At 36.1% G+C, this 27,968-nt stretch overlaps 1 protein-coding gene across 4 annotated transcripts in view; it reads right to left on the bottom strand.

The window, feature by feature from the left end:
- Nucleotides 1-27,968, bottom strand: part of LOC117996249 (inactive dipeptidyl peptidase 10) — a 125,024-nt gene that overhangs the window by 28,034 nt on the left and 69,022 nt on the right. For all 4 annotated transcript variants that reach the window (XM_034984294.2, XM_069509115.1, XM_069509161.1 and 1 more), the window contains exons 3-5: nt 6,655-6,909; nt 5,502-5,605; nt 1,976-2,174 (exon numbers count right to left, since the gene is read on the bottom strand). In XM_034984294.2, the coding sequence (XP_034840185.1) occupies nt 1,976-2,174; nt 5,502-5,605; nt 6,655-6,768 (417 nt within the window). In that variant the 5' untranslated portion in view covers nt 6,769-6,909. The remainder of the gene's footprint in view (nt 1-1,975; nt 2,175-5,501; nt 5,606-6,654; nt 6,910-27,968) is intronic.

Raw genomic sequence — 27,968 nt, forward strand, 5'->3', positions numbered from 1 at the left:
ACCAAATAATTGAGAAATATAATGAATATAATAAAACAATTTACATCATATTTATTGACTACTCAAAAGCTTTTGACAGTTTAGAACACAATGAAATATGGAAGGCACTTTTTGAGCAAGGAATACATACAAAATATATTAATATTATTAGAAATATATATGAAAATAGTACAGCAAAAATTAAACTAGAAAGCAATGGAGAATGGTTTAAACTGTCAAAAGGAGTAAAACAGGGAGATCCATTATCGCCTAAAATATTTAATGCAGTACTAGAGAGCGTGTTTCGAAAATTAAACTGGAATGAACAAGGAATAAAAATAGATGGAAAATACCTAAATAATTTGAGATTCGCGGATGACCTAGTAATATTCTCTGAGAACCCTGCCACATTAGAGAAAATGCTAAATGAATTGTTGTATGAGAGCAATAAGGTTGGCCTTGACATGAATATACAAAAGACAAAGGCGATGACAAACGGAATACAGGAATGCATTAAAGCAAACAATATAGAAATAGAATATGTCGATGAATACGTTTATCTCGGAGAAATTGTCTCAATGAAAGATTCGATGAAAAAGAAAGTAGAACGACGAACAGCAAATGCGTGGAACAGATATTGGATGTTAAAAGAAGTAATGAAATCAAAAGAAATGCCGATGAAAAACAAACAACAAGTATTTGATAGCTGCGTACTGCCTATACTAACCTATGGTAGCCAAACCTGGGCCCTGACACAAAAATTGGAACAAAAATTAGCAATCTGCCAGCGTGCAATGGAACGTAGTATGCTACATGTAAGAAGAAAAGATAGAATAGCAAACGAAACATTAAGAAATAGAACTAACATAGTAGATATACAAGTACAAATTAGAAAACTAAAATGGAAATGGGCCGGACATGTTTGCAGACAAAACCAAGACAGATGGGCAAAAACAGTAACAGAATGGTATCCTAGAGACGGAAAAAGATCAAGAGGGAGACAAAGAGTTAGGTGGAATGATGATTTTGTGAAAATTATGGGAGCAACATGGCAACGATTGACCCAAGATAGAGAAATGTGGAAACGAGTGGAGGAGGCCTTCGTCCAAATGGGGCGTACTGAAAAATAAAAGTGGAAGAAGAATGTATATACCGAATAAAATATGAAAATTAGTAGTGATATACAGAATAGTATTGTGTACATATTAAAAAATGAAAATATATACAGTAAGAAAATTAATAATTAAAAAATAGTGATGACATAAATAATAGTAATGATATATAAATATAAATGTAAATAAGTATTATGTATAAGTTTTGTTTTTATAAAATGTAATTGCATGTAATATTTTTTCAGTAAATAAAGGCTATATTATTATTATTATTATTATTATTAGGTGTTTTTTTTCGCGAAGACATAGGTACGAAACCTAATAATATTTTTTTATATTTTGATATGTCAGCGCTTGACTATGATCTTACCACAGAAAACTCTTGCCTAATGTGATGACGTAATAGATAGAAACGCGTTTATATAGCCGAAATATACCAATAGCCTCTATTGAACTGGGTTTATGGAGTTTACCGACTTATACGTCGCCGTATCAATGTTTTGAAATTGAAAGGTGTCCGTGTTTTAAGCCACGTGTACTTATAACTGAAGTGTATAAAGCAAGAGTGAATAGGAATCTCACTCGTTATAGGATTACCGTACAGGACTCATCTAGGCGCATCGTATCACCATGGTTACGTTACAGCTTAGTAAGTAGTATTTGATAAGATATTCACTAGGGTGTGGTTAGTGACGAGTACAGTGAGGATTTTGTTGAAGGTGTCGAGAGCCAGCAGCCCGCCCTTGTCCGCTTGGAACACGAGCTGGTGCGAGCTGACCCATGTGGTCTATAGTCGCTCGCTAGTCAGATCACCGTGCAGGAACTTGTCCAAGCGCATTCTGTTAACGTGATAATAGCTTGGTAGTATTTGGTAAGATACTCACTAGAGTGTGGTTGGTGACGAGTACAGTGAGGGTGTTGTTGAAGGTGTCGAGAGCCAGCAGCCCGCCGTCGTCCGCCTGGTACACGAGCTGGTGCGAGCTGACCCACGTGGTCGGCAATCGCTCGCCGGTCAGATCGCCGCGCAAGAACTCGTCCAGGCGCATGCGACGACCCGACCAGTAGAGCAACTCGTCCACATATCTGTAATTAATAATTGTATTATGAAGCCTGAGTCGTAGGGTATAAAAATTCGGATTTTGCCTAATCAGTGTTACGTAGTGAAAAATTAAAAATGCTGTAACATTGTAACGTTGCACAAAGCTTGCAGATATCTTATCGCTAAAGACAATCTCTTACAGAAAGCCTTTGGCGAGAGGAAGTAGCAAAATACGGCAAAACAATTTGACCCATACTATATCTTTAACTTTATAAAATAGAATAAATAGCTTACATATTTACTAAATAAGTATCTACATCATTTTAGTATAAAAGATAATAATCTAGTTTTTAAACCATCCTAAAATTTAAGATCAAAGAATTAACAAAGCTGTAGGTAGCTCAGGCTCCTTAGTTAACTTAGTTACAAGTTACGATGCTGGATTTTGTCATGACTTCAACAATAAAAACTAAAATCTAAAATTAAAACAAACAAATTTTAATTTTAACAAACTTTTGTTTTTTCTAAAATTAAAACAAATTAGTTTGTATTGTTGCCTCACAATAGGGACGAATATGGTCTACTTAATACATAACTCGTAATAGAAACTTTTAATACCGCATAATAAGGAAGGAATCATATCCTGGTTTTTTTTTGTAAAAAACGAAAATCAATCCTATGACGTACAGACGTCCTTATTGCTTTTCGTTTCAGCAAAAAGCAAACTAGAAATATATAAGCAAATAAGAATTCAGTAGGTAGGTTCTTGTTGCTTGGTGCACGAATTCCAAATCCAACCCGAGTTGCATGTGAAATTGTAAATGCATAGGAGAAATGTTTCGAAATATATTTTCTCACCATATTTACATATAAAATTGTAAGACAGGAAAACTACCAAACTAGGGTGTGTTGCTAAAATATTCGTTTCGTAAAAAGCTGCATTAACAAAACAACTTGGAGGTCAGGTTAGGTTTGTGGCTGTTTATATAGGAGTACTGGCCAGCCCAAGACTTTTACCATTGTTATTTCACGTAACGTCCCCTATGAATGATTAACATCACTGCTAAAATACAGATTTACTTATGAAGTATGCCTATGTGTCTGTGGATACGGGCTTCAAGGTGTGACTTTCTTGCCCAGCTACACAGAAATTAATCTAGTCTGATACAATCGGAGACGTGTCCACGACAGTTGCCACTTCTGGTATAAGCAATGCCTTATCTAAGCTTTGTAGTTTCCACATGCAAGCTGGCATGCCAGTACGATCACATTTGTTCAATTGTTAATACCGATAACCGAAACGAAATGTCGGATGTGGCAGACGGCACCTAAAAACATGTAAAATATTATGTCGTGGAACCAGAAACATATGGACAGGGTACAGAAATCACTTTATTCGGTGACTTAACTTATTCATATTCGCAGTGCAGCTGTGCCATAATATTATGGATGATGAATTGCGACCTAGTTAGTTACATAATAGTTCTAATAAAAGTTATAAGCATTGTGGTCTCACGTGGGTACTGAATAGGTCACTATTTAGAAAACGCTTTAAGAAAATCAAAATCAAAATTTATTGATTTCACATGCAGAACAACAGCTAGTGTCTCTTTGAATGCTAGATCTGTGGCTCTACCATCGGTTTATCGGTGAAATACAATATCACCAGACATAGCGCAAGCCTCAACGAGTCACGAAGCTAATGTGGGCTAAACACATAATTAAGTTTAAAAAAAAACATATTTATGGTAGGGAAAAGTGAGAGTCAACAAACAACAATCAATGGTAAACACAGATTAATGCATTATGTGGAATCATCTAGTAAAAACCTTCTGTACGTGACAAACTCACATTAACGCACATTAAATAACATAACAATAAAATGAAAAAAACGCAAGCGAAGCGAGCTCGTACCACACCTAGACCCACCTCGTGTAAAAGTGACCATTATTAATATATTCACGGTTAGATTATAAATATCTAAAAGAGTATTAAAAGAAGAATATAAAATGTAATTAGCAAATAAGAAACTGTAGGAACATATAAATAGGGAGTATAAAAATTAATAAAGTAAGAAAATATGTATATTTATATTATATAATGTAATATTATACATAAGAAAAAAAAAATAGCATGTAACATAATTATTATAATAATGAATGACAAGCTGAAAAAAAAAACGTAGCTGTTCATTCTCGTCCAACAGAGCAAGGCAAAAAAAAAAAAAAATAGAAAGTAAGCCATGTCAGCTATAAAAGGTCTCCGATCATCATGTCGGAGGACAAAAAAGCGGACATACATAAAAAATAAAAAAATAAAAAATATATTCACGAAAAACCCTTGACTTATTTTTGCAGCACATGAATCAATATGAATTTGTTTAGAACAATAATATAAAGTTTACAGTTCTCATATATTAATACCAAATCCAGGTTTATGTTTTCCGAAGTTGAGACTTGTTCGTTTAATTTCCCGTTGTCAATAGTCCTATTAGACTATTAGCTATGCAAAAAAGTAATCTTACAAAATAAGTTTATGGAAATCACTTGATCGAAGGAAATAGTAAAAAGTTTTTAATAGAATGTATAGTCTCAACGTATTTATTTGTCATGCGCTTCAGAGTTCAGTAAGTCCGAAGCGTTCAAGGATTTGTTATCGCCGAGTGGGTAGGTACAGCTAGCTGTGTAAAAGTTTGTTTTTAGAAACTTGTATTACTTTTACCCGTTACTTACCAGTTTTAAAAGGAATCGTGAGTCGTGACTTGCTGGAAAACGTTGAGATAGGCAGTGATTGGATTTTTCTTAGGTATAAAAGTAAAATACTGCAAATCCGTAAGATAAATGAATCATTAAGACCACGCTCGTCTTTGTATAGGTGCATACAAAACACCTATTAAATATGTAGTACATTATTATGTAGTAGTAGGAGATCTAAAAATTTTTGAGAACGTGAAGAATTCTTGGATTAATGAATTAGTACTCAATATCCCCCATAGCAAGACCTGTTTTTCTAAAAGGAATTATATCAATGCAATACTACTACAGAATTTAAGTATTTGAAAAAACCAGCAAACAGACACAATATAGGTATAGTGAACTGTTTACTTCTTAGATCCAGGGGCCATTGTCAAAATTGACTCCCAAGAGTTGGGATAAGGATTGGTCTCAGAGAGTATAAGCTCCCAAAAGTGCAACCGATATAAATTGCTTATATAGTACAATCCTATCGTTTCTATTTTTTGAACATTTATGAGACACCAGGATAGCTTAGTACATAAGGTTAATATTTTGTGACACCATTCTAATTAAAATTCTTTATTTCTATAAGTATACGATTACATTCCTTATTGTCGATGTGCTCAACTTACTCACCCTAGTAAATAAATGGCTGTAACTATGCCAGCTATCACAAAACTGATGACCATCAGCGAAAATATGATGCTCCTCCAGTTGTGCCCATCTCCCGGGTAGAGATCCTGCAACATATTAAATATTTTATTTACTTGACTGAAGAGCAGTGGTTTATGGGTTTATGGGATAAGGTTCGATTTATATCTGGGTCTTTTTAGGAATTCATAACTTTTAAACTAACTCAAGGGTGCAACCACTGATTAACATCAGCTCCGTGTCAAAAAGTATTTTAAAATAAAAATATGAGTAATTTTGCAATAAAAATTGATAATTCGTCGAATTTGTGGCTAAACTACAACAAGTGATAATAATCACTACCCTTATTATAAATGCGAAAGTGTTTCTTGGTTTTTTGGTTTGTTGGTTTGTCTTTCAATCACGTCGCAACGAAGCAATGGATTGGCGTGATTTTTTGCATGGGTATAGTTGAACACGTGGACGTTACAAGGGCTATAACTTTTATCCCGGAAAATAAAAGAGATCCTACGGGAATTTCGGAAGCATAAATCCTCGCGGACGAAGTCGCGGGCATGAGTTAGTTTAGCAATAGTAGTACCTACTAGTAGTTCTGCGATAAAAACTCATCAAAATTTCTCAGCTTGGACTACTTGAAAAAAATATTCATGCAAATAATATAGGTAGTATAAGTATTATGTAAGGCTAAAAAGGTACAACAGAACAATCTACAATGGTAGTAGGTTAACGGTAGTAGACTAATTTGCCTACGAGTACTATTAAAAAGTTGTGATAGCCTAAAGGTTAAGACTTTGGCCTCCTATTCGGGACACAAACCCGGGTACGAACCTCTAACTTTTTGGGGTTCGGGTAAATATCCCTTGGTTTAACGGAGAAGGAAAAAATGTGAGGAAACCGGCATGCCTGACAAGTGACAGTACTCAATAATGTTCTCAAAGGTGTGTGAAGCCTGCCAATCCGCATTTGGCCAGCATGGCGGACTCTGACGTAAACCCTTGTCATTCTGAAAGAAGGCCCACATGCTCAGTAGTGGGCCGGTGAAGGGTTGATGATGATGATGATGATGATAATGATGATGAGGTAGTTATAACTAACTGGTGCATTGGTAGGAGCGCTTCGTAAGAGCAATGTCACTCACGTCTTCCTTGGCAGACTTGGGGTCGGCGACCTGCAGCGTCTCGTCGGGCGGGAGGCGCCAGGAGCCGCCGCCGCCGCCGCCGCCCGAGCGGTCCGTGTGGCCGGTGGCGTGCATGCGCCGCCGCACCCGCCGCGCGCGCACCCGCCACCGCGCCGCCCTACGCGCCCGCGCAACCGCACGCCCGCACGCCCGGAGCGCCGCCGCCGCGCGCCCGCACCGCGCCACTAGACCGCTCTAGCGACACCACCGCCATCACTGCAACAAAACACATATTTACATTACTATATAAACTAGTAACTTATGCTCGCGACTTCGTCCGCGTGGACTACACAAACCCCTATTGCACCCCCTTAGGGGTTGAATTTTCAAAAATCCTTTCATAGCGGATGCCTACGTCATAATAGCTATCTGCAAGCCAAATTTCAGCTTGATCCATTCAGTACTTTGAGCTGTGCGTTGATAGATCAGTCAGTCAATCAGTCACCATTTCGTTGTAAGTCACCATGTATTTAGATATTTCATAAACATACATTTTGTACTTAATAAATAAATATATCTTCCGAAGAGACATTTTCATTTAAGTAAGTATATTTTGTAAAACACTGAAAATTGAAACGCTATAGTTCTCATTGCGGTGAACAAAATAAGTAAGTATCTAATTACCATCTAGGTACCTAATTACTTTCCGAACAATCAAGAAGAGCATCAATTACGTCTACACAAATTACTGAGAAGAGTAGATACGGTCAATTAATTAATTATTAAGGAGAGCCGCTCTCTCAACGAAACTACATAATTCGGTGTCGTGGAAACAATAATTGTTTTATGCAAGTTATTTGGGAAGAAGGGAGTGTTAATAATTGTGCAAGATAGATTTCATGGAGTAAAAAAGAAAGCACGCTTTAAAAAAAATCTATTGTTGTAATGCTTTGTTAGATTTCAGAAATTGTATACTTAATGGAATTTAGAATCTTAGGCCGCGATTAGGTACACCTCTAAGTTTTACTCACGTAAGTAGCTGACGACATTAATTGACAGCAAATTTACTAAGGTAAATGTATTCATAAGAGTGTCTACCTTAGTAAGTTTGTCGTAAGTGAATCATGTGAGTAAAACTTACAGGTTTAATTGCGGGCTTAGATGTAACACTGAATAAAAATAATTTCTTTGATATTATTGAATCGAATCAGTGCAGTGGCAGATTCACTTGACTATTCAAATGTACTCAAGTAAAAGTTTATTTGAATTGAATAGAAATACTTAGATAAAGATATTTTCTATTATATGTTTACAGTTTAATGTTATTTTGAAATAACAGTTAAGCAGGAAGTCTATTTCATCAGTAGGTACATAAATATTTGTTAAGAACAGTAGCTATCTACTTTTAATTATGAACCGAGTCGCTCTCTCAACAAATCTCAATTAAAAGCGAATCCCAGCGCCGCGGGTGTATGAAAAAGTAGGCATTAAATGCGTAACAGACTTGAACGAAGGAAGAGTAATTTTGCTGGACAAGTTTATTTTCCAGTAGAATTTTTTTAAATGGTGTATTTATACTCTCATTAAAAATAATTATACCTAGATAGTACATGTCATGGTGATTAATTAAAATTTAATTAAACACATGAATTGAATTGAAAAGTAGAATCCATAATAAAAACCATCCTTTAGGCAATGGCCATAAAGATTTCTCAAAATAAACACCATTTTATAACGCTAAAGACCTGAATTGCAAGCCAAACTATAGTTTTGCAGTCAGCTGGCAGTCCAAATGTAGCCCGTCTGAATAAACACTTAATATTATCGTATGTATAATATTATCTTCTTTTATATAAATGTTAAGTATAACGAGTAAGTATACGGTCCTGGAATCACATAAATTTTCTGTAAAACGTTTTCAGTATTAAAACATTTCCACCGCACCTCTTTCAATAGATATGAAAAATGTATCCCAACCAATCTACTGAATAGAATCCATCGATGCATAGCCGAGTGCAACCTGTGCTCTACATGAAAGAAAATGAAAATAGACCATTTAAAACTGTCCGTTTTATCGCAAAAAGTGATATGGATTACTGGAGTTTTATTTTGGAAATATTGAACCGTTATGTTGATTTGTCGACCAAAACATGTTTTTTTGGAAAACGGCTACCTACTTGTTACCAAAGAGAGTGAAAACTTGCGCCCAATTTGCTACTAAGTATACTTTTTTGTGGGGGGTAAAGGGGTGCACTAACATCTTAACACCCCAAATGTCAACCTCACCTGCACGCGGTGCCCCCTGCGAATCAGCGAACGAGGATATGACGACCGAAGAATGGCGGGATAACCATTCCAAATGGCTTGGCTTTAAATAACACAGACCGACGGGCAGCAGCGTCACTGGTGCGAAATGGCCTACAGACCTGCGCTGACCAACCCGCCTGCCCAGCGTGGTCAGTATGGGCATTACTTCTAATGAGCAGCGCCAACAGACAAAGTCCCCCAGTTCCCGGCAGCCCTGCTATTCCCGATTACGGTAAGGTGGTGGGGAGCGGGTGGATGAGGAAGGCTGAGGACCGTGTTTAGTGGCGTGCTCTTGGAAAGGCCTATGTCCAGCAGTGGACGCAAACAGGCTGATGGATTGGATTGGATACTTTTTTGTAAGACTGCAGTAATAAATGGACTCCAATTTTCTCTTCATAGCCAAAAAGACAAAGAATTTAACTGATTGCAGATCATTTGACTAATGCAAATACGAGGATATGGCTTAAAGAATTTTTCTTAATAAATATTTGTTAGTAATAAACTGAATGCGCAACGTCAAAGGAAAGAGGTATTGGATGGACGCCAACGACAGCGCAAGCTTTCATTAGTTTAGATGTTTTCTCTACCCCAACTTTACGACTCAGTGGAACTTCGAACTTACTCTAACTTCTCTCAGATACGACTTTTAGATGGACAGCGTTTTTATTGCGAGAATATTTAGATACAATCGTCACTGCGTCATTCCAACTCAATAAGTATACGCAATATTAAGCAGTGAACAAAAGTATAATTGTGTCTTCGAGGGAACAACTTGTATGCGTTACAATTTGGGCACGATGCCCGTAGGCTGAATGGCGACAAGACAAAAATTGTGCAGATTTGGCAGGAATAACGCTGACACAATTCCCATTTTTGAAGCCGAACAGACCGAGGTGTTAATTGTCCCGACCGGCGAACGGCGTTGCGGGGAAGCCTTAATGGTTTTATCTAGCCCAAAAAACGGCGGCACTTTTGCAATAATTCACCGAGATTCACATCTGAGGCGTGTTAAAAATTTAACGAGTTAAATATTGAAATGACAATGCCTCTCTCAAAATTGAAACCACCTGGAGTAATTTCACTTGCAGATGAGATTTATTTTAGTACATAGTTTAATTTTAAGTAGTTGCAAACCTTCGTTGGAAAGTATGTGGAATGGGTAAAGTTTTGTGTTGGGAATGAAAGTTTGATGGACTAAGATTAATTATTGAGTGCAACATACAGGAACGCAAAATTCAAAGCGAAAGGATGGTCGATAGAAATATAAAAAATATTCTTATGTCGGATTGCTATATTTCAAATTTTATTGCTCGTTCTGAAACCTCGGAGGGCCTTTGCGTTGGACGAAGCTGCATTGCAGATGTTGGGTCCACGAGGGGCGTATTATAACTAATCTTGTCGTTGGACGTGTCTGGAAACTTCACAGTTCATTTGTTTATCACGCCACGGCTTATGAGCAGTTTAGTGAACCTACTAAAATAAAAAGCCTAAATTCAAATAAAATCAGATCATTTCTACATTTGCACACAGCTAAATCATCATCATCATCATGATCGACCTATCGTCGGCTCACTGCTGAGCTCGGGTCTATTCTTAGAATGAGAATAAACTTTCAAACTTTACCTCTTTCTAATATTAGAGTAGATTACCATTGGAGTGAAGAAAAAACGGGCCGAAATGCCTTTTTGGAAGTCGGTTAATAAAAAGGAAAAGAGTGAATTAGAATGAGACAAAGCACACTCCGTCAAATAATACAATAAAGTTTCATCCGATGAGATTATAGTAAAGCACCGGCCTATCAGAACATAAAATAGTCATAAAATATAACAGATAAAACACAAATATTATTCCGAATCCGTAAAAGGGGTTTTAATGATTCCATAGCCGTCAGCGCTGAACGAGCGGAATTAAAATGAAATTCCCATCACCCGCAGCAAGATGGGATCGTTTGAAGGCAGAAACTATGTTCTTAAACGAGCCTCGCGTCCCTTTTTAATGGAGAATCGGTCGGAATTTCACATTAAACGACGACGTCACTGATCTGCCTGAAAACTTTCAACCGTCATATTCCTCTTATCAATCCCAAAAATATATGCAGCCAGTGACGTTATTGATTGAGCGTTGGTTTACAAAACTTAATCCTAATCCATGCTAATATGTACTTATTATAAATGCGAAAGTATGTCTGTCTATCTGCTCGGTTTTCACGGTCCATCCGTTTAACCGATTTTGATAAAATTTGGTACAAAGATAGCTTGCATCCCAGGAAAAGACATTTGATATCGGAAAATGAAAGAGTCCCCACGGGATTATAAAACTTAAATCCACGTGTATGAAATTCCGGGCATTATTGAATTGATACAGAGATAGCTTCATCTTGGATTTCGGATATATGTATAGACTAGAGCCTACTTTTTATGTTAGAAAATCAGAGTTTCCACGGGTATCATCCTTATAATGTTCTCTTGTCAGTCTCAAATATGCAGCCGGTGCTGTTATTGATCGATATATTGATTTTTAAGGTTTTGCAAAATTCAATAATTAAAACATACAAAACATCCACTAGTTGAAGGACGGGGATGTCAACTATTCATCAGCAAAGCTTATAGGATAACTACGTTGTCTGTCTGTCTGTCGTGTCTGTCAAGAAACCTACAGCATACTTCCCATTGACCTAGAATCATGAGGCTGCAGGTAGGTAGGTCTTATAACAGACGTAAGGGGCAAAATCTCAAAACTGTAAATTTGTTGTTAGGTACACCATAAAAAATATTAAAATAATATGTTCATGAACAATAACTTTCAATGTAAGATTAATATACCAAGTGGAGTATCATATGCAAGTGCTCTGTACAGTGTACATTCGAAACAGATTTTTATTTATTTTTACGCTTTTGTTTTTTTTAGTTTTTGATTTATCGTGCAAAATGTCGTAAAAATACGACTGTAGTATGCAGCCTACCTGTCCTCGGTGTGCGAGTCTGACTCGTACTCGGCTGGTATTTTGGCCAGTGACTTTTTGCAATTACAAAAACTGCAAGAGATAAGTGAAGTTAACATCACTTACAATCTTTGAGAGAGTTCATTTGTTTATTTCCTCAAGTTACTTAGTACCTACTTAGGAACTTTTTTGTATCGTAAGTTTCATAAAAAATATATCTGAAATGAACTATAGCTATGGACGAAATATAGCTACGTATTTAAAATACACAATTCCAAGATAATATTAACAGTACCTAACAGTTACTTTCTAGTTGCGATATACTTACTAGTTATATCAAACATAGCTAATTTTAAACTAACAAGGTGAGATTCCACTCTGTGGTTGCAAAGTTTTGCTGAAGTGTTTACACACTGAGGTACGAACAAATCAGAGTTGCACAACATTTTATTAAAATTCTAAAACAAAGCAGTTATTCAAATAAGAACCAGACTACGTTTTTATGGAAAGCGGTGAAGAACGCGATAGGGTTTTACTTCTCTTAATTGGACTTGTTATCAAAAATATGAAGTCGGTTAAAAAGATGCTGCGCCTTGGCTTCACTTATATCTAAATGATCCGTTTTTATATATTCTATATTCTAGACCACGAAACTCTTAAAAAGAGAATAAGTATATGAAAACAAATAGTAAATAGATTCTTTAAAATGTAGCTACGAGTATTGACAAAACGTCGATAAAAGAAAAACGAGGGAGTTTACAAATACACGTTTACTCTGAAGCCTGTATTGTCATTTGTTATAAGATATCTTGCATCATTCTGCAAAGTTCGTCGGCCGGGGGTGGCTTTGTCTCAGTGAAAAGCTTTCTGTGTACTTTGAGTCTTAAATCTAATCTCCTGAGTGTAGTTTAGGGGATGTTTAGAAGGATTAAATTGTCAGCTTAAATTTGCATCGCAGCAGTGACTTTGGAAAAATTAAAGGTGTCCACACAATCTATCTCGTTAGTAAAACTATGTATTAAAAGTACAATATTTTAATCAGTGACTTGGTCATCAAATTAAGAGTAGTTGCCAAGGCCACTCTTAATAACTTTAAAATAAAGATTCAAAAGTCAAAGGTATTAAGAACTAGATGATGCTCGCGGCTTCGCCCGCGTGCGTTTAGGTTTTTTAAAATACTCGTGAGAATTCTTGGATTTTCCGAGATAAAAAGTAGCCCATGTACCTACTTCCCCGGGATGCAAGATATCTCTGTATCACATTTCGTCCAAATTTAAAAATCCCGTTGGAACTTTATGATTTTCCCGGTCAACAAGTATACAGTAAGCTATGTTCGTCCACGGGCTGCAAGCGATCTCTGTACCAAATTTCGTCAAAATCGTTTAAAAAATAGTGGATTTGTAAAAAATTGGGTCAATTTAGAGGAGCGTATCGTATCAGAAAAATAAACTTACAAAGACGAAACAGAGCACCTATTATATTATTATCTAGGCTACTATAGATTACTTTGTAGTTGTAATGTAAGCAATTGGGCTATAAAAGTGGGTTATAAAACTCTCTAGCCATTAAACTGGGGTCATATCGAAGGATTACAGCCGCAATACCGTTTTTAGAAAGCTTAAATGATTTAAGGGGACACAATTTCATATGTTTGCCGAAGTACACTTTTCCGACCGAACGAAGGTGATACGTGGTATTAACGGCTTAAATAGAGAGACTGTAGAAATAATTTTTACCATGCAATTATGCATGCTTTTTGCAAACGAAGATTTTCGGTTACATATACGCCAAAAAATAATTATGTCAAGTAAATGAAGTTATTTACTGCATAAAGAAGGCATAAAGACATATTATGTAGACTGTCCTCGTGTTTCCTGTTGCCCTACAAATGTATCATAATGAATGAATTAACGAATAAGAGGTTTTCCAAAATTTAAGTTTTACACAGAAAGCTTTGTACTTAGTTTAAGAGTGTTTTATGAATTTAAAGATTCAGCCATCGCGACTAAATCTATAAGTAAAACTTGAATGCGAGCATCACCTGCTCACTACCTTAGACAACATGGAGACTGTATGAAATCCGTATTGGATAAGGTATATATCCTCTAAAAGCTATCAATATTCCACTCGATTTTCTTTTCAGTTGAGCAGTTTTAACGTTTATTTCTCTACTCACATTTTTCACAGGCTGTGTGGCTGACGGTTATTTTATTACTATAATTTTATAAATGTCAAGTGTATCCTTCTGCCTATCTCTCTCTCTCTCTCTCTCTCTGCCTGTTAGGTACTTTATCACAATCCTCCCGCTTAACCGATTTTGAAGTTTGGTAAAGAGATATTGGTACCTATGGCCTGGTACGTCTCCGGGATGCAGGCAGTGGAGATGCGCATGGGCTACTTTTATCACGGAAAATAAAAGAGCTCTCACGGGATCTTTAAGAAACCTAAATATACGCAGAAGAAGTCACGGGTATCATTTAGTACTTATAGATGATACTCGTGTGAAGAACCAGAAAGACTAGGTTTGGTGCGGTATGAAATCACTTGCGCTATGAAAAACTGGTGTTCCTAAAAAAGTTTGCTAAGTTGGTTGGTTTTTTGTTGTTAACGGCTTCAGAATAGGAGGGCAGCAGCTCTCTAACTACAAACGTCTCCCGCTACTGGTGCAGCTGACATTCAGATTACTGATTAGGGGAATGAGAAAAAAACCTAAACTAACTATTGTCACTATCCGTCTAGAATAACATTTTCTCGAGCAATGCTACCTCTCGTATTATTAAGAAGCTTCGCTAAAATATGCTTCATTTGCCTCAGCGAGATCGTGTTTAGTACGGGCTGCATAAGTAATACAAGACTCGTACACAACACCGCTGCATGCAACTACTAGTTGCTTGCACTATTATTGCTTCAAAAGAACCGCTAATGGAGATGAGCGCATTAAAACTTGAACACTTAACTTATACTTTGCCTAATCTAAATATATAAAAGGAAAAGGTGACTGACTGACTGACTGACTGACTGACTGACTGACTGATCTATCAACGCACAGCTCAAACTACTGGACGGATCGGGCTGAAATTTGGCATGCAAATAGCTATTATGATGTAGGCATCCGCTTAGAAAGGATTTTTGAAAATCAAAGGGATGAAATAGGGGTTTGAAATTTGTGTAGTCCACGCGGACGAAGTCGCGAGCATAAGCTAGTTTACTACAATTTCTATCGTAAGTTCCATTGTTATTGTGAAGTAGGTAATTCTCTTTCCTCTCTACATCGTGAAGTTATAAGCTACTACCGAATTGTAATGTGAAAAAATTCTTAAAAAAATCGACTTCTAAAACCACTACAAAGTAAAAACAATGGTGTAGTTTATGCTTGACACCAAAAATAATAATGCATCGTCCGCAGTTCCTAAATCACTATAGTTTAGGAGTGCTGTACCCTATAGCATCAGGGTTGAGGAGTTGGGACTTGGAATCCAAGCATAAAGTCGTTGCTTGGTACCTTCAACATGAATTCACTATGAACATTTCCTTAATCTTGATAACTTAGGCGGGCAGTATCAGGATCAAGATTGAAGAGTTCAAGATTGAAAAATTTCACTTGAGCGAAGCTACGTCTGGTCAGTCCACACTAATATCCACATCCACGGCAACCCACACTAATTTTAAAAATGCAAAAGTGTATGTCTGTTTATCTGTCTTCTGTCTGCTAGCTTTTCACGGCCCAACAGTTTAACCGATTTTGGTGAAATTTGGTACAGAATTAGCTTCCATCCCGGTGAAGGACATACGCTTCTTTTTATCCTGGAAAAAGAGTTCCCACGAAAAACCTAAATCCACGCGGATGAAGTAGCAGGAATCATCTAGTATTTTATATTTCTTCAAGGCAGACTAAATTCAGTGGATTGTATTTAATTCCCTAAAATTATTCTTATCCGGTTTAGAATAATCCAAATACATAATATTATTATAACCAAACGTAACAAGATACATTTACGAGTCAGCGATAAAACCATTTAAGTGAACCTTATGAATAAATTCCACTTGCTTCATCTCGGCAGTGGATGCTGCAGAGCTTATTTAAATCTGTATTTATCGGTTCTCTCTCATTTGCATACTGTATTCAATAAGTTTGCTTTATTCAAATGACTTTCACTTAAGGAGAGAAAACCAAGTACCTACGCAAATATATGCCAACTTTGGTTTTCGTATCTCTGTCTTATCGTTCTATATCTCTATCTTCTTTAAGTACTAGGTACTAGCTTTTATCCGCGACTTTTTTCTCGTGGGTTAAGCTTTTCGAAAATTACTTTCAGGCTGTTTTCTCAGGATAAAAAATGACCTAAAATACCTTGTAAGGTTACGTTAATCGATGGGTCATGTTCAAATCTATTCGAAGTTCGATGTTTCGAAGATGATAAGTATATAGACAAAGTTTGAGCTGTGCGATGATAGATCAGAGTCAGTCAGTCAGTCACTTTTTCTTTTTAAATAATTAGGATATTGTATCCAGATTCTGCTTTTTCCTCTTTAATTTGAGATAAAAGGGTTAGCTCATTTTTTGCGCTAGATCAGCTTAACGATTCCACGGCTTAGGTACATCTTTTGTGATCCTTTAGATAGCTACTTGGTCTAAGCATGCTTCTAGCTTTTCAATTAGTAGGTATGTTGTGTTGACATTCTATTGTGTGGGGGGATCAATGTTGCGCTGCGGTGCCATCTTAGTTGTTACTGAAGCGTATTTCCCTGCCTTGATGAGCATCGCTTGTGATGAGCCGCGGTGATCCGACGCTGCCTTGAGCTAAGCCTTTAGATTGTGTGATGTTAAAGCAGTGGGGCTTATGTACGAACAAAGTAAAGTCAAAGCGTTCTTTGTTAGCGGGCAAGACATGATGTGGTCACTTTACAACAGCCTTTGACTAAGTTATCAACTTGATATGAACGTATAACTAAATATAATTAATGGAACTAAAATACAAACCTATAGAGTTATAGACATATCTAAATATATAATTTTAAAAAATTGGCAATCAATAGAGACTGCTTACTGAAGTGAAAACCTAAAACTATGAAAAAAACGACCAAGTGCGAGTCAGGCTCGCGCAATGAGGGTTCCGTACTACAGTCGTATTTTTTCGACATTTTGCACGATAATTCAAAAACTATGTTGCATAAAAATAAATAAAAATCTGTTTTAGAATGTACAGGTTTTTTTTGTGTGATCTAACCCTAAATTCACGGTTTTCAGATTTTTCTAGGTCAACGGGAAGTACCCTGTAGGTTTCTTGACAGACGGACGGACGAACCGACGGACGGACGGACGGACGGACCGACGGACGGATAGATGTCCGCAATTCCACATCGTGCTGAATGCCAAAATTGTGCACATTATTATGGAATTTTGTATTTTAGGCGAGAATACATTGCTTGTCATCCTAGTCCTGGATTTATTCGTGCGTAGCGACTTCTGCGGTTATCGTTTGTGTCATTTGTGTTGTGGTTTAATTCACCATAATCCGATTACTAAGTAATCGGCAGCGAAATATAAAACATTATATTTCGCTGAATTTATTAGGGTTCCGTACCCGAAGGATGCCAACGAGTCCCTATTACTAAGCCTCCGCTGTCCGTCCGTTATAACAACAATATATAATAAAAAAACAAAGATGGCGAATTTCAAAATGGCCGCCATGCAAATAAAAATAAATAAAAAATACATAGTGTTATGTCTTATACGATGGTACGGAACCCTTCGTATGCGAGTCCGACTCGCACACGAAGGTAGTACTTACTTAAGAAATAAGTTTCCTTTTGAAGGAGGACATAACTTTGATTTCATTACATATCTAGGTCATTATTAGACATTTAGACATGGCATATTCATAAAAAGAGCCCTAATGTCTAAACTTATTTCAAACAATCATACGTACTGCGGAACAGTCGTAAGTCTAACAGTTTCCTTTAATCTCATAATTCAAATGTGATCTGAAGATTTTCTAGATTTTTTAGAACATAAAACATCTACTCATACGGGAAGTTGAGATCCCAAGTTTTCGTTGTAAGGCAAAGTACCTATCTAATCTCAACATATTATAATAATATAATAATAATAAATCGTTTTTATTCAAGTAAACTTTCACAAGCGCTTTCGAATCGTCGGATGCATCTACCACTGGTTCGGAATGCCTTTCCTAACAAGAAACTCGGCTTGACTTGATATTGACTTATATACCTAGAAAATTATGTGAAACTGATGGTTTGGCTAGAATATAATATCTATTCACTCGAATAATACAATTAATGTTTCACCTACTGCAGAACAGTTGCAAGCTCCAAGTTTTACGGTTGCAAAATTTGGAGGCAGCTAAATTTATGAAACAAAATAGTGATAGAGTTCAGTGTCAAACCATGTGGAATAAAAAACGTGCAATGCAGCGGTTGGCAGAAATAAGTTATACGGGCAGCATGAAATAAAAGCGTTCTCTGCGGGCGAATAACATAGTAGGATATAAAATATTTTCAAGAGGGATTTTTTATTTTGGCTAATAAGCGGAAGCGGAAGTTTCTTTCTCATTTTCACTTCTTAAAAAAATATTGAACGCAAGGGATTGGCCGATGGATAATATACAAAAGCAGTAAGTACCTATAGCTTTATCCGCGTAGATTTTATATGTTAAAGACGAAATCCACATGCAAAATTTCAAGTTTCTGGATCCACTGGTTAAATCTATTAAAAATTATTCATAAATCTTAAAATTTGGATGTTTGGATGTTTGTTACTCCTTTACGCTACAATGCCTGCACCGATTTGGCTGAAAAGATACTACAGCTTACTGTCTCCAATCTTTCCTTATAAGCTAAGGCTTATAACCTGAATTTAACACAAAGTGTACCAGAATATCAAAAAGTTTCCGCGAAATTTTTAAAAAAATCTGTAGTTATCCACGCAAAAAAGTCGCGGGCACCATTTAGAGATTTTATAAATTTAAAAATGTGTCTGCTAGTTTGTTATTCTTTTATGTTCATGCAGTAACAAAGCAGCGAATTGACATGATTTTTGGATCGATACTCTCCAAGAGCCGAAGAATGCAATAGTCTCCTTTTTTGCGAAAATTATATTATTTATCCAGATCTTCTATAAAGTTAATACAAGTCCCAAATCAAAACAAGCAAACTGCAACGGCTTTGATGTCTCATATTATAGTAGGTACCCGGCAGGAAATATTGTACATCGACCTTTTGAAAGAGATAGCAGATTAGTAGAGCTTTGTCTCTGTCGTTGAGACCGATAAAACGTCACAAGGGTATGAGTGACAGACACAAGGCTCTACGAAGCCGAAACCTCTTTCCAAAGATCGATGTACAATATTTTCTGCCGGCTACTGGAAGTAGGTATGTCATGAAAATGTTGTCGGGTTCTCGCAGCGTGACATGACATGCAGATCGGTTCATTCAGCTAATCCCGACTCAGAGTGTTTATTAACTCGCTTTTCATTTCTGGCTCACATGCAACAAAAGGCTTCAATGAAAAGGATTTTATGAAGGTTTTTATGTTTACTTTCGAGTATCATTGCTTGTATAATATTGTTTTCATCTTTTAGGAGAAGATAGACTGAGGAGATTAATTAGAAACCTCATAATGATTTTGAATTAGCTATTCACAGAGGCCCCACTTGAGGGAGTACCTACTTATGTCAAACATATTATTCCAGTCTTATTTTTCATGTTCAGGATCCCAAAAGACTTTTTTGTCAAAATCTGAAGTCTAGGTAGCGGTAACATGTATCTATTTAACATCAGTCCATCATTACACTGAAAACAAACGTTTCAAAGAGAGGGGGTGACTGGACATACCACTAGTAGGTATTGTTAAAACGTGTCCGGTACACCGTAATGCTTGTACCGGGGTACCGGGGTGCCATGAAAACAGTCGTTGTGGCTTTGTATCAATGCAGGGAATCTGCATTTTGCATTTTTGGTTTACCAATATTTTCATTTAGTGCTGTTCTGGAGGTATTTCGATTTCGATTGATTTTACCTACTATTGATTTGCATTAACTGTTTCCATCATCCGAGGAACCAGATATTTTAAAACTTAACAGGAGGTGTATCCGGTGGGGAGACCAACTCAAGGCACTGCTGCAGGAATGCTGTACCTACAAACGGCTAAAAATAGGACTCGATGTAAGGACAATGGACATCATATTTTATTACACAAGGTTGACTCGCTAGAGATCACGATCTTCAGTCAAGAGGGAAGGACTGGAAAGAGAGAGAGAGAGAACAAGCAATAGGAACAATAGTTAATTATTAGCCGACTTCCAAAAAGGAAGTGGTTCACAATTCAGCCCGTTTGTTTTTTAAATTAGTAAATATAACTTATAACTCACAAAAATGAAGATGTGCCTTAGGTTTACTACAGTGATTTTTCTTTCCTTTCTAAAAGCAAATACACTTTGTTTTTCAAGAATTTTATTTGTAGGTTGAACATCAAACCAGCTTCCATCGTTTGCCAGCTGTGCCCAATATCTCGACCGGGCGTAAACCTGGACCCCGGGCGTGTTGGAGAAATAAACCGCACGATTGAATTTATTGCCGATTTCCTAATAAAAATAGAACAAACAGCTTGACCTGCAGTCAAAATCTTTTTCTTAACTTCGTTGTTCGTCTCTGATAAAACCAGCAAGATTCACAAATATTATACCTGAGAAGGAAGCAGCCACAGCGCCTCGATCTACTATAGCTAACCATGTGCGTGCTTTTAAAGTTATCAATTTCCAATGCGGACCCTGTCATATTTTATTATATCTGATAGGGTGTGCATTACTATACATCCCATCAAAAAAATCTTAACACCTCGTAACACCTTTTCCAGCGGCTCCCTACGACTCGTTTGATATCGTTTATCCTCCTAGTGGGGAGGTTTTTTACCCCGATGGCATCGAATCTTAGTAGTGAATTCAGACAAATAGTTAAAAATATTTAAAAGTCTTAAAACAGAACAATTAACTTGTTATTTATTGTAGGTAAAGACGTAACAGTATCAATTCCACTTTTTTCTAGGATGCTCGCCCGCCTGTGAAATAAAGCATCACTATTTAAATGAAACTAAGCGCTCTGAAGTCCGAGGTTTCAGGTTTTTCGTTCTCTTTAGTTATTTATTCTTTAAGATCCGAGAGAGTGACTTTTAGACTGAAATAACTTTGGATTACATAAAACACCAGACTGGGGGAGATCAGCAGCTAGCTTTACAGTGGGGCATTTTTTGTTTTGTTTATACAATTTTAATTACTTTTTTATGCAAAAAAAGGGAACCGCATTGCTATTTATTCAGTGGATTTAAAGCAGGTAGCTTTAATCATTAATATCTTAGCTGATACTACGCTACTTGATGATTATGCTTACATATACGTGATGAGTGAGTATGCGCTTTGCGCCTACTAACATTGAGAAGATCATACTCAGATTCAAAGATCGTAGCTGTATACATTGTACTTATTGGTATGTTTATGGGTTAGCAGTGAAATTTATACTCGTTCTTTAATAAACTAAGTTACAAACAAAGTGGTTTTTCTTACTATCTGATTAGATTACGCAAATAAAGGCCTTCATGGTTAGGTGGTCAAAAAAAATAAGGTAGACTAATTTATATTCAGAAAACTTAGGACGAACTATTTTCTTTGTAAACCTTCCCGATGAACGATATATTTTCAATTCACGTTTCGCGTTACTGTAGAGAATTGTACGAGTGCCAAGTTCGGAGGCAACTAAATTCATGAAACAAAAAAGTGATAGAGTGCCGGGTCAAAGCGCTCAGAAAAAAAGCATGCAGTGCAGGAACAGGCCAAATGCTGAGTTACGTCACAACAATCGGAGAGCGCAAGGCGTCCAGTAAATATGGCTGAATTATTGATGAGGGCGAAATTGTGAATTTGCCGAATGTGACTCGACTTCTTAACTTATTCCAAATTGGTTTATTATAGTCCAAATTGTCATATCGATCGCACTGAACTATGAAGTAGAATATTTAAGCAACTTACTCTTAGAACCATCCGTTATCATGAGGTCTGTATTATTTAAGCAAGTAGGTAAGTAGGTATACTTCAACGAAATAGTGCTTTTAGTAATTAACTGGCCTTGTTTATGGACGTTGTAAATAAGTTCTGTTTTCTGTCAATTTTATCCATACTGCAAAATACAAATGCCAAAAAAACAGTCACAGCCTTCTTATATTTTTTCAGTACGTATTCGACCATGATGTTTCCGTATTCCGCCGCAAACATATTTATTTTATCCACAGTAAGTAATTCCAGGAGGAACAAAAATATACCAAACCAAAATGTAATAAAATTATTGGCCTACTATTATTTGGATGTTCCCTTATTAGGTTGTCGGTGAAATTAAATAGTTGTAAAATCATCATACAATGCAAAGATGTCGTCCTAACAATGAAAGCTTTTAGCGTCTAATTTTTAAAGCTCTTCTTATATTAACTTAGTAGGTAATGAGCTAAGCTGATTGCTAGTTCCACGATATTAACTAAGGTTTCCTTTATGACTCTCGTTGTTGGAACAGTGCTAGCACTTACGTCATTTAAATCAAGCTTTAAACCACAAACAACACACGACTAGTATGTTGTTTAGTGCTAACAGAATTAAATGATGTAGCGCGCTTTCCTTTTAAGGTCGATATGTTTAAAACAACTTCAAAGACTATATTTCATAAAGAAATGTTAAAAATAAGGAATTTAGTAGATATATTTTGTCGAAACGATATTAAAAATAAATAAATACAAAACTAACAATCTGTTCAAATTGTTTCAGAGTATACCTAAGTAACATTGTTGTGAAATTTGTATGACAGGTTAGGAATGTAGGATTAGTTAAAATCATATATACATATAGATAGAATTGTAGGATAAGATGGGGTAAAATAAGGCAGACATACATAAATATAAAATCCTGTTAATAAAAGATTAAAAAATACAAAAACATACATTGGTATTTTAGATAATCATGGGATAAGTAGGTAGGATATACACATAGCTGTAATAATTATAAAATAGATTTGTCGAATTTCGCACAATTGAGGATGGACTGACTTTGTTCTTAGATATCCGTCGCTTCCGTTTATCGTTTCAATTGAGCTGAACAATAACTAATTCAGATGGTTTTATCTGTTAAATAAGGTCAAATTAAGATAATAGATTTTCAAATACTAACAGTTAATATAAAGAAAAATAATATTTAATTAACGGATAATAACTAATCTTGTACTGCAAGCTAGATTTACCAAACATTATTTAGTATTTACCCAATTTATTAAGATTACCGTAACGATAATAATAATCGTAAGAATCCATTATCCTCATGGGTCAGATCTTGCACTTTTGTGAAAATTTATAATTTTACTTTTTAAAATTTATAATTTTAAGTTGTTAATTTTTATAAGTATGTTTATGTTAGTTTGTACTCGTATTTTAATTAGTGTAATTGGCTTTATGGCCGTTCTAATTAAATAATAAATAAATAATAATAAAATAATAATAATTATAGAATACGGAACTAGAAAATCTGATAACTGATGGCTCTAACTGCCGGGGCATCCAATCGTCTGGACTACGTACAGGAAATTGTAATGGGATAAGAAGATAGGATGAAAGCGGTGGAAACGCGCTTACCGTAGCTAATTGTCGATGAGGAACCAACTAGCTATCATTGGAAATACCCAGCCAATTTCAACTTGCCTATTTTTTCACTTTTAACTGAAACGTGGACACTAAATTAACAAGCGGCCTGATCCACAAATTCAAAGTCACTTAAGCGAGCTATATGGGCGAGGGCTTTGTTAGGCGTTTCCTAAAATTAAACCTGAAGCTACAAGGTTTCCAAACGCACCCTGGTCTGAGAAGAGCCCATTTAATGCTTAGTAATTTTTGATATTCTTACTACAACTGTGCGCATTTTTGGTAAATGTAAAAAGTGTAAGCCCATCGAAAATTATTGCGAATATGACACATTATCGCTATCACATCACGCTTGTCGCTACCATTACACATTTCCGGAAAGTAGAATTTTTCTACACATTTTCTCTCATAAAACAAACAAGGTGCCGGGCGTGTCTGCTGTGTGTAACATCTCGGACGAGCGTGAACCTGAACCTCAAGGCGAGGGATAAAAATAGCCACCATTCGCTCCTTACCCTATCCCGCTAAATCAACCTCGAACACAATTTATTATGAGATAAAAACCAACTATCTCCACGTATTCAAAGTTTGTCAAGTTAGATCTTTAGGAGTCTTACTATTTAGAAGAAAAAAGTACGAATAAAAAGAGGTCTATTATCAGCTGAGAATAAGGCGAAAGATATAGAGTTACTGGAACCTAATGCGGATCTAGGATAGGTACGTGAACTATTTTAGATAATAATCTAAATGTATCCAGACTTACTCACTGACTAACACGCTCAAGCTGTTGGACCTAGAAAGGTGAAACTCAGCACAAAGGTTCCCTTTATAATGTTGACAAGGATTAAGGGTGGATTTTTGTATATTCTCATATCACTAGTGTCTAAATAATGTCCAAGATGAGCCTATCATTATATTTCTGGTGCTCGATCGACACACAGTACACTACAATCGAAAATGATAAACACCTATAACGAGATAAGCACTTAGCCTTGTCTAACGTAGGTAGGTAGGTACTTACTTTAAAATAAGTTAAACTCTGCGTGGGTTAAACCGCGAACTAAATCTTATAACAATGTTCGACTCGCGACCGCTATTCAAGTTTGTTAACAACTCTTGCATTTTCATTTTAAACATATTTTTTATTCATTGCCTGTACAGTAGGTACTTGTTGTATTGTATTGTATTGTTTGGTATTATAGTTGTTCGTGAAATGGAACCGCTTTTCTTCTACTCTTGATAATAATAGGAATGTTTTATTATACAAGTAAGAAAATAAGTACCTACTTATTCATTTTTTTCAGAGCAAACGATTCTTTCGAAACGGTAACTAAAATAACAAAACTTAATAACGAGTAGACGCTGTTTTCTGTTAAATATCGGGAACATAAAAGAAGAAAGGCTTAATAAAACATCTGTACCCAGTGATGTGGGTACCTAAAACAAAACATGACAGTTATGTAACCACATAGGTACATTTATAACAGCTAGGTGATACCTATAGCCACTACATTGCGGAGAATAATTGGGTGTGCGGATTTTCGCTAAAGCTTTGAGGTCAGGAGGGGTTTACGAATGCACGAAGCCACAGATTTTCTTCTTGTTTTTGCAGTTTTCACACAAATAACGGCATAATAATATTATGTAGTTCCAAATTAGTAATAAGCTGTTTATAGACTAGTGGTTAAGGCGTCGGCCTTCTATATGGGGGTCCAGGGTTCGATCCCGGGTACGCACCTCTTACTTTTCAAAGTTATGTTACTTTTACTAGCACTTGCTTTAACGGTAAAGGAAAACATCGTGAGAAAACCTGCATGCCCGAGAGTTCTCCATAATATTCTCAAACGTGTGTGAAGGCTTCCAATCCACACTTGGTCAGTGTGGTAGACTATGTCCATTCTGAAACGAGTCCTGTGCCCATTAGTGAGCCAGCAATGAGTTGATGAAGATGAAGAAGAAATTGAAAGAAGTGAAATAGACCGGTAAGTACCTACTTACATTAGGTGCTTTACGAATTTCTTTTTATCGAAGAGTCGGAATACGTACCTGAAACAATAAGATATAAACCGATTAAATATATATTTTATTATCTTCTTAGTAATATGAATTGTGACCGGTTTATATACCTAAACACACACGACACACACACATACAAACTTTCGCTTACATATATTAGGAAAGGGTAGGTATTTAATAATTACTTTGTTTCCGTACATGGCGTTTCCACAAAAATATCAATTTTATCAATGATGATGAATAGACTCTTGTCAGCGAAGTACACGGAAGATCAATGTACACCTATTATATCCGTAACACATTCTGTAAAGAAAATGGGAAGTATCAAATAAATCTTAAGTGTTTTCGCAAGATTAATCCATCTCCGAAGGAAATGCTAGAGGTCGAGAGGGCGTGACTGATGTTAACCTCACTTAGCTAATGATGAGTCAGGAGAAGGGAAAAATATCTATAACGCAGGCAGGCACTTTGTTTAAACGGCCTTTAGCAGCTAACATAAATGTTTTTTTTACGATGGAGGTTGGGAAACTATTCATTGAGTTAAGTGCTAAGTAAAATTATGTCGACGCAATTAGTTAATAGGCGGATATCTAATTTTGTTGAATATATTGGGGGTACATATGACAATATTAAAATTGTATGCTTTGCCAATATATAGGTATTTGTTAATTGTTAGTATGGTATACTTACTATGTATTGTTCCTCTTAATAAAGCGATAGTTATTATAAACCAATCTAACCTAACTAAAATCTGACCAATTTTTATAATCATTTGAAGCAATTTCAAAGAGATCTTTTGTCCCAGCAAAAGAAAGGTTGACACGCTTATAGGTACGGACAGACGTGCTCAAAAAATGCGTGCTTTTATGCTAGCTTAATGTTAGCATGCTCATGCAACTGTTCACATTTGCCAGCAATAAGCATGCTTAAATAAACTGTAGAGTTATATGTTGTATGTTGTACTGAGTACATGCTAATAAGCAAACCCTGTTCAGACGCGCTCGGAGCACGCCCCCTTCTACCCGCGCCTCAGGTAGCATGCTCGAAAATCAAACGTCGGTTGATTTTTGAGCATGCTCGAAATAAGCATGCTCATTACATGACACACGTGCTACTAATGAGCACTTGCTCAATAAAAGCATGCTTTCGTGCTAGTAATGAGCACGTCTGTCCGTACCTTAATGAGCACGTCTGTCCGTACCTTAACTCTCTCTTCTGGGTAAATTAATGTATCCAGTATGCCGCTATTGGTATTGAAATAAATGCCGAATAGGGTTGTTGCCTATGTCAAAAATAAATTTATTTATTTCTCAGTGATGTAAAATCCATGTCATTTGTTATTTTTAAGTGTAATAACCATTTTAAATTATGGATTAAATTAATAAAGCACATCAAGTGATTGTGACGTCACATTCCAGTACATATTTCACAGAAGCTCGCATACTAAGCGACAACCGAGTGTTTTGACGTTTGATAACACTTCCTTTTGGCTGTGCCGTAGTCGGGTAATAAAAAGTTACTGATTTGACTAGTTGGACACATCCCTCGCATCCCTATTGAACAAAAATATAGGTTAGTACTATCAAAAGCTTAAACATTTGGATTGAAATGTTTATGAATTTTAATTTTCTGAAATCGGAATAGCGAAATAATCGAAACGAAGTTTGCATAGAGTATTTTAGAACCCGTTCACCCGCGTAACGCTCTCTGTTCTCTGTTTAGTTCAGTTGGTTTGTTAGTTCACTAGGAAATCAACAACTTTGCCAATAAAAATCCTTTTCCCTATTGCATTGCATTGATATCGTGTTTGAATTTGAACTATGTTGTTGTATTGAATACAATTATAAAACTCTATTATTGTGCAAATTTCAATATGAATAGTCAATGTCAATGACAAAATTAGGCTTCGAGAAAAAGATAGTATGGACAAAAACAGTATCTCACACTATATCTTTGTCGTGAAGTCTAATTTGTCTAAGTCTAACTTAATTGAAGTTTTATACAATAAAGTTTTAAATAAAAATATTATGATAATTACCAGATTTCCATCGGCGTGAAAAGCCGAATTAACTAATTAATGTAACTGAGTTGAAGTCGAGGAGTACAAAGTCATCGTGAATTTCATTTTTTAATGCCTCAGTTCATTGTATTTAATTATAATTAATCAAGTGTTCAAGCCTTGTGATTTATGAAAGAAATGTAGATTATCGTGAGGGGAATAACTAAGTGTTTAATGAAGTCACTTGATAAAAAGGCGATATCCTCGATTGATTGAACTTCTTCTCTTGGGGAACACAAATCTCTAATCAACAAAAAGTTATTAACTTTATTATTCAAGTTTTTTTATTTATATACGCAATGTGTAGGCGGCTCCTCTGGTGCTGC

The sequence above is a fragment of the Maniola hyperantus genome, chromosome 1 (assembly GCF_902806685.2).
Source record: "Maniola hyperantus chromosome 1, iAphHyp1.2, whole genome shotgun sequence".
NCBI classification, from domain to species: Eukaryota; Metazoa; Arthropoda; class Insecta; order Lepidoptera; family Nymphalidae; genus Maniola; species Maniola hyperantus.